General features: G+C 38.2%; 1 protein-coding gene across 1 annotated transcript; it reads left to right on the top strand.

Annotated features, from left to right (window-relative positions):
* The first annotated feature begins 1,179 nt into the window (after nt 1-1,179).
* Nucleotides 1,180-5,999, top strand: LOC139734717 (echinoidin-like). The gene is made up of 3 exons (XM_071645510.1): nt 1,180-1,320; nt 4,363-4,537; nt 5,748-5,999. The coding sequence occupies exons 1-3, from the start codon at nt 1,190-1,192 to the stop codon at nt 5,991-5,993; spliced, it is 552 nt and encodes a 183-aa protein (XP_071501611.1). The 5' UTR covers nt 1,180-1,189; the 3' UTR covers nt 5,994-5,999.
* The last annotated feature ends 2,598 nt before the right edge of the window (nt 6,000-8,597 follow it).

Genomic DNA, 8,597 nt, shown 5'->3' with positions numbered 1-8,597 from the left:
TTATTATTATACACACACACACACAGACGGACGCATCACAACTCCAGAAATCGGCATAATATCATGTGATCATGGTATCAATACCAGCAGTTTACAGTATTTGGAGAACAATTAAACCAATTTCTTGTGTTCTGCTCTGTTTCTGTTATTGATAATATCAATTTGAGCAAAACGTGGATTATGAATTACTTAACATATATGTTAAAATGTATGTGAATATAACGTCACGGATAAAGAATATACTCGATCAAAGAAAATAAAGGGCTTTTTACACTTGTAAAATTTTGCTTAGCCCCGGACCAACGGTGGGGCTAGGGGGGGGGGGGGGGGGGGGGGGGGCTTAGCCCCACCGTTGGTACGGGACTATCCTTAGCCCACTTTCTGTTTACACTCGTTTTTGCCAAAGTGGGCTAGCCCCACCGATAGTACGGTACTATCTGGCCCTGCAAAATAGCAGGGGTTAGCACCGCAATTGCGGTGCTAGCACCGCAATTGCGGTGCCAAGCAAGTGAGTGTAAACAGAACGAAAAAATAATCCTGGGCTAAGCGACGGAGACGAAGTCCGACCCTCACTGACCAATCAGAAACGAGGTAATCAAGTGCTGCCGGTGCGTGCGTGTACGTGTACAGTACACAGCGTAATTATGAATATTCATGTGGTTTGGAAAGTCCGGGGCTAAGAAATACGAGTGTAAAAAGGTCAGTTTTCTCCTTAGCCCCGGACAAGAGATAGTACGGGACTAATTGGCAAGTGTAAAAAGCTGAAAAATTGGTACGGGACTAACGATAGTCCTGGGTCAGAGAAAGTCCGGGGTTAAGAAACACAAGTGTAAAAAGCCCTTAACTGTCAAGTATCAGTCATTATACTCAATAGGCCTACATGGTATCATGGCAGGATGTAGCTGGAAATCAGAATAATGTTTGTGTAAATACGAGGGAGTTAATTTCTCCCGAAGCGGTCGGCGCTCTTCCTGCGAACATAAACCACAAACGACAGACTAAGAAAAACAAACCGACTGATGATCAAAACAGACATATAGGTTCCAGGATCAGCAGACATTACACCATGTATCTGTAAGGCTTAAATCACCTGCGCTCACTTTATTAAGATCCAGCGTTGGACTTGTCGTAGTCAGTGTGGATTGGTGATTGCTTTGATGACAATATCGCACACGACGAACTCAACAGCATGTTTTCTGTATTCGTGAGGCTCTACCCCGTGGTTTTCCTCGGCTTTGCACTGGCAGCGCTGCAAGGTGCCCAGGCCGGTGGTTGTGGCTGCCCACCATTGTGGACCGCATTCCAGGGGCATTGCTACAGGTGAGTGGTGATCAGATCGATGTTGACTTGATTTGATTTGATTTTTATTTTCTGTATGGCACTCCTTTTTACTATAAACATTAATTTTCCTCAATTTCATCATATATTGTATACACAGATATGACATTACTCAGCATGCACAGTTAATTGGGTAATTTCAACAAGTTTTGTTACACAAATAATCAGTGTATAGACCTATATATACCTGTTGTCTGTAATATTTAAACACATTCATGAAACATCGATTTTCACACAGAACGGTTCCCAAGAGTAAGCTCAAAGCACACTGAATATGAAAGTAAAATTATTACATCTTAAAGGGGAAGGCTAGTAACTGATCAGTGGGAATCAGTGGAAATGCTGGGAGATGATTGTTCCAATCCTTATGGGATTCATTCAAGAGTTCATTGTATATCTATTGTTGTGTGAAAATGATTTGCTTCAGAACGGTCTCATATTCAAGTAATGTGCAGATTAATGCTCCGTCACTGACCAGGGACGCTAACCTGGAAGCATTAAACTGCACATTACTTGAATATGAGACCATTCTGAAGCAAATCATTTTCACACAACAATAGATATACAATGAACTCTTGAATGAATCCCATAAGGATTGGAACAATCATCTCCCAGCATTTCCACTGATTCCCACTGATCAGTTACTAGCCTTCCCCTTTAAAGCCTCTTCATAACTGGTATTGAGAGAGTTCCAAAATATTGGACAAAATGAAAGCAAAAAACAAAAGTGTGTCGAATAGAGACTGCGAAGATAGTCCTGGTCCGTGGCAAGTGGAATTCATTGGATTGTACAGGGTGAGATATTTTGTTTTCAAGGAACATGGAATCTAACATGAGGGTCCGGAGAGAATTGGTTTCGTGCTGTATCTTTTCTGACATTGATTAATCCCTGTCAGTGTTCTACAATGGAGACATTACAGTACAAACTCTGATTTTAGGTAAATCCTGCATTTTGGTTATTAAACCATTCTTCGTTTTGGCTGCAGAATTTTGGAAACTTTATGTTCCCCTTTTAAGTACTGATTGTAATGATTATCAAGTTGGGCACACTCATTAAACGACTAAAGTTAGCAGGTAACTCTGTCAGAATAGGACAAATCTGTGTTTATTTTTCAAGGGTTTTGTACAGCTTTAATGAATTCAAGCAGTTAATCCTAGTCTTTTTCAATATATACGAAACGCAATGAAATTGATATTCTAAAATTTGATGAGTGTATACTTTTTTTTTGCAACAAATCAATGGCAAAAGTATGAATAAGAATGGCATTTTTTTTTTGTATGGAAAGATTGTTTTTATGACATATGATAAATCAAAAAATTTCAGAGAAAAGTTATTTTTGGCATTTTCTAAGACACAAAAGAAAAATGAATAACTAATTACCAGAACATTCTATTTAGTCGTATGAAAGATATGTTTAGAAAAGTCACATTCATATAATGGTCATGGAAGTTATATATATATATATATATATATATATGTAATATTAATGTGCATTTACGGCTGAATTGAAACAGAGTTTCTTGACATCGTGTAGTCTGGTGTTTGATGTATCTATGATATGTATAATTTATATCAATTTCACACAATACAAATAATGTATATAAGATTTTCAAATAAGGGCTTTATGCTTTTCATGTTAGCTCTACTTAAAGGGACCTTCCAAACGATTTTCATAATTTGACATCATGTAGTACATAAATCGACAACTCCATGTATAGATTTGTGGAATTTACTGTGATTCTTGAGCATAGAAACAATACTCTGAAAAACCTGAAACAAATTACACTGAACAAGGATGATGACATAGGAGGTTCACATATCTAAGAAATGTAGCAGTGTAATTCCATTACAATACCGCTTGCTTGCGAGTTCCCCTGCGTAGAATCTATGCATGCCTTCTTCTTTTGTTCTGCTTCCTTGAGCCCCAACTCATGCATTCTTATGGTGACTCTGCCATGTCATCATTTTTGTTCATTGCAATTTGTTCTAAATTTTCAACCATTCTTATTCTTCATCCCAATTATCACAAATTCTGAAACTCTGTCTTCAGCATGTTCAGTATAACTAATTTATATGTAGTTGTTTAAATGCAAAAATATGAAAATCATTCGGAGGTCTCCTTTAAGATTGTGAACATTTGAGATCAATATTCGAAATGTGATTTTCCTACTGGATCTCTGATCTAGCAACTTGGATATAATTTGGCTATGCGGCATTCGGTCTGCCTATACATAGTCTGATGTTTTATATGACTGTTTGCTTTGAACAGTTCATGCCCGTACATTGATATTGAACTGCCAAATCTGGTACAATTATTCTATTGTGGGCACTCATTCACCTTTATATAGCCGATATTGACAAATAACTGGCTTCAACCTGGGAGGTGGGTATAGTTCCACTTCAATGGTTTCATCCAGTGGACATTTAACATAGTGGACAAAACATATTAGAGTATATACGAAAGATTCCCATCAATTCCCATCTAATCCTACACGCATTATGAAGAGGCGCTATAGCTGTTGTCATTCTTTCACTGCTCTCCTAACAAGTTGAAGAAGAAAAAAAAAATGCTGTCACCCACACATCACGAAATTCACCAATGATCAAGCAATAGTTAATCCATGATACTTCTTTCTTTACAATACAGTCACTGTTATCTGATTATTCTAAGACTCCAAAGTACAATAGTTTGATGTGAAGGACGATTATTAAGCTTTCTTGATTCCAAGTCGAAATACAAATTTTGGAAAGATGCAGTGTGTTCAGTTCAGTTGGATTTCAATGAAGTTAAGACAGTGTTAACACTGCCAATTTAATCACATTTTGTGAGCAGTGGTGTTGAAACCAATTTCCGAAAGCATGAAAATTCGAAGATTCCAAACCTCTCTCGAGTCTGACTGTGATGAAACATCTTTCATTCATTCCTATTCATGTTTTTGCTCTTTTCCTCAACGCCAAGCTGAGCGTGGTGTGCAACTTTACAAAATTATACTTCGATTTGATTCGCCTTATTTTCGTCTCAGATACTTCTCGGTGGAGAACACAACGTGGTACGAAGCGGAGCTGCACTGCCGCTCTTTCGCTGTTCCATGTAATGAAAGAGACGGTGCACCTCAACTGGGCCATCTCGTCTCTATACACTCACAGGAGGAAATGGACTTCATTGTGTCTCTCTACGAAACGGTCCGGAACAAGCGGGTGAGCTCGACTTACAGTGTAGAGTAGTTGTGCTCTCAAATGAAGCAAGTCATAACAAATAACAAATAAACGAAGAATTTATATAAACGAGCGATTAAAAACAACAATTTTGAGAGAGAGAGAGAGAGAGAGAGAGAGAGAGAGAGAAACACACCTAGACTCCATTTACTGTTTACATTTAACCTTGATCAGCATATTTGTTATTATAGGTTTCAGATCCTATACAGTACTCTCGTCAAACGACACCTTTAAGCGAAACCTTCAGTGCTTGCTTCTGTGTAATGTAAACTATACTCTGATAGTAAGCACAATATTGTTGTTTGGGCAAACGGTTTTCCGACATTTCCGTGGAGGCCTACTTTTTTGTCATGTATCCGTTCTTCAGTGATTGCATCAGAGGAGAGTAACTCTATGTATTGGTATGAACACATTTGGTGCTCATTTAATTGCAGTTTCAATAAAGATATACATACATTGCACGTGTTATGCATTCGTAATGAAATGTTGTATTAGTATAATATGAATGTAGTCCTGCGAATTTCGTTAAAAAATTTGAAGTCGTTCAGTTACACCTAATGGTGAACGCACCAATGGCATTAACTTTTTATGTGCCATGGTGGAAACCCCCTGTGTGCCACATTATTCTGAGGTACCATTGTAGTCATGCTTTGAGAAAAAGAATTCTGTTTTTCAAATCTATATAACTCATATATTTCTGTTACTCTGGACATGGTGGTGAGCAAAGTTGCAGAGGAAATGCCAAGCTTTGCTTTTACAGAGATTGAATGACAAATCTATGATTTTTGTTTTCTTTAATTAGTAAATGCGTTATTATAAAGGCATGACTTTTACACATGACACAGTGACAGAAACTTAAGAGTTACTCGCAAATCGAGTAGGAAACACCATTTAATAGTCAATCACTACATAAAATGCGAGCTGATTGTGAGAGAAACGGAATCGTGTGAAACCTTTTCATTGTACAGTGTACTGTGGCATTTGACGATTTATCGATGGGCTTGGGCGGGTTTGTGCGTTTGAGCAGAATATGCGAACTTGGCACAAGGTTGACTGAGTCAGGCGTGCGAACGTGGCACATAAAGAGTTAAAGAAAATAATCATAGTAGGGAGCCCTACACATTTAGTTTTCCTTGTTCCGCAGCTGCACTGAGCCTGCATTGATGCTGTTTGCTCGTGGTCTCTCTCACAGGTGTCCACTAAGACCAGGGTCTGGATCGGATTGCACGACAAGGTCACGGAAGACACATTCACCTGGAGCGACGGCTCACCCCTTGACTACCGTAACTTTGCACCCGGACAGCCGAACAGCTACCAGGGCGAGCAAGACTGTATCTCCTTCTGCGTGGACTGGGAGCACACCTGGAACGATCTGGCCTGTGAACCCAATTTGGAGTTCACTGTCGAAGCGTTCATTTGCAAACTACCCGTTTGGTAACGTGGGTCTACGATGTACTCGTTGCCGCATACAGCCACAAATTGCTGTTGTTTTTACAGTACTTTGACTTGAGTGGGTGGTAGATAAAGAGTACCAGTTTCATCCATCATGCATCCGCAACAAAAGTTTGAGCTTCCATGTTGAAGATAATTTCCTCTCTTTTATTACGCTCTTATTATATCTGTGATGGAAAACCGTATAATTATGACTGGCCGCCACGGTCACGGTCAAACTTGAATACATGGGCAGGTATAATATAGAAAATTCTTATCAGAAAATGGAGGCAGAGTTCGAAAACAACCACAACAAAAAGGCGTGTTGGAAACAGCTGGGAAAGTAATCTACATTTCATTTCATTGTATCTATATACCCTTTTAAACAAAACAGACGTCTATTTCCCCTTACAAAAAAGAACCATGGTTTTACCATGGTAATACCATGGTATGGTAATGAACCATGGAAACCTGGTAATTTTGCCCTGGTAAAACCATGGTACATTACCATGGTATTACCATGGCAAAATACCATGGTATTACTGCTCTTACCATGTACCATGGTATATTACCATGGTATTACTGTGCTTACCAAATACCATGGTACCGGTACCATGGTACAATACCATGGTATTTCTGAGGTGATTTTACCCTGGTATTACCATGGTATTACCCTGGTATTACCATGGTATTTACAATTTGAAAAGAAAAATAACATTAATGGTCGTGTATTTACACAGCATGCAGTACTAGTATGTTACCTACATAACCTGGCATCGAATCACATACACCTGTTTCTACACTATTGTACAAGACCTACATCCTAATCTATACAGGTCTACCTATCTGTATACCTAGAGTATACATCCTATTCCTAGATACATTGCTAGTGTATCAGTTCTTTATATATGGGCTGATATCTGAAAAGGTTTAAGGCATGGTTACTAACTACATGTCATGCATGATATTAGTCCTATCAAAATATGAATATGCATTGTTATAACACAAGTTAAAATAGTTGGTAACAAAAGAGAAATTTCCCAACATACTTCAAAGTTTAAACCCAGAATATATACTTTGGGTTTTTATGTCTTTTATCTATTTTCTCACCTTTTGCATGTTAGATGCTCTCTCATGAATATTCATGAGCGATACAGAAACCAAGTCAAAACATGGTTCGTGCAACTTGAATCAACTTGTGTTACATTTTCCAGTTGGGTTAATGAGGTTTAAACTGCATGGGAAGAAGTCAGTTCTTGGTACCATGGATATATTAGTACTAACCGGGTGTTTGCACTCACCCACACCCCCCCCCCCCCACACACACAAGCACACACATACACACATACACACACTACACACATTCACACATATACTAAATACAGGCTGTAGTACATTTATTACATGAACATACCGGTATAATATTTTGGGTCGTACTTGGAATTTGTATGAGATAACACACAATGTGAATTAGTTCCAAAACTTTGCTTATCTTTAACGGGCCAGGCTTATTTGGCTATAAATGCTAAAAATTGCATTTTGGGAGGGAATTTCGCCTCCCCCCCCCCCCCACAAGATCTCGACCATTAGTATTACGATCGTAGCGAAATTTGGCCCAAGTTACAACCACATTGTAATCTACAAAATTATGTGTTATATATCTTATAATATTTTTTTTTATTGTCAATTTCTAATTTTAATTCATCAATTAATTATTTGTGCAAATTAGGCCCATCATCTTATTTTAGCCTAATTAAAAGCATTAAGAGTCTATTTCTTAATCATTTGTAAGTCTGTTTTTACATGTTTAAAGACCATGCATCAGACATTAAAGGACTTCCAAAAGCCAATTTATTGTGTATATGATTTTTTTTTGAGTTTCAAATGTATTTCTTTGTTTTTTTATTGTTTCCTTTGTTTTCTTATGAGATTCTCATTGACCACTTTTATACCATAATTAGCATAAGATCAATCAATCGCAGTGATTAATGTTACAGCAGTGATAGCTCCAGGGGGCCCCTTCTTTAATTTTTGATAAGATAAAAATAAATAAATAAAAAGAAAACAAAATGAAAATGGGCGTGTCTGCCCCCTTTAATTGCGGAAGTGGCACCATGACAGATCCCTCCCCCATCCCCACCCCCACCCCAGTTACGGAATTCCTGGATCTGCTCCGATAAAGAATAGTCAGATTTTTAAAGAGTTTCTTTGTTGCTGTTTTCAATCAATCTTTGCGTCGATTTTTTTTTTTCAATCGGAGAAGGGACCGTACTTCACAAGCTTTGTCTTTTTAGTGGGTCCCTGCTTTTTTTCACACAATGCATATTTCATTTATTTCACTTTTGTTACCTCAGCAACCACTGCATTGTACCCCTACTTTAGGTTTTCAATTATTGCTTTCTCTGTACAAATTACATGCATTCTACTTTCATTGAAGAAAGCGAGATTTATGTTCACCAAATAGATTATTTTGCTGTGGAAAAAACAACAATGAATTTGAAGTTGAACTTGAAAAAAAGTCAGGAAAATGTCTCATGACAGGGTCTCTTCCATCGCAGACTCGAAACATCGAGGGTGGATTCCGCCCTTCCCTCTCCTGCCACGTCCCTTA

This window comes from Diadema antillarum, unplaced genomic scaffold, assembly GCF_040938485.1.
Source record: "Diadema antillarum isolate AM-2024a unplaced genomic scaffold, OU_Dant_1.0 seq00000546_RagTag, whole genome shotgun sequence".
Taxonomy (NCBI): domain Eukaryota; kingdom Metazoa; phylum Echinodermata; class Echinoidea; order Diadematoida; family Diadematidae; genus Diadema; species Diadema antillarum.
The sequence above is the reverse complement of the archived record's forward strand: the minus strand, read 5'-3'. Positions and strand labels throughout refer to the sequence as shown.

Bases quoted from the DNA above. Each gene is read 5' to 3' on its own strand.
- LOC139734717 (XM_071645510.1), top strand. From the start codon at position 1,190: ATGTTTTCTGTATTCGTGAGGCTCTACCCCGTGGTTTTCCTCGGCTTT. The intron at 1,321-4,362 runs GTGAGTGGTGAT...TTTTCGTCTCAG, and splicing joins TTCCAGGGGCATTGCTACAG to ATACTTCTCGGTGGAGAACA. The intron at 4,538-5,747 runs GTGAGCTCGACT...TCTCTCTCACAG, and splicing joins AAACGGTCCGGAACAAGCGG to GTGTCCACTAAGACCAGGGT.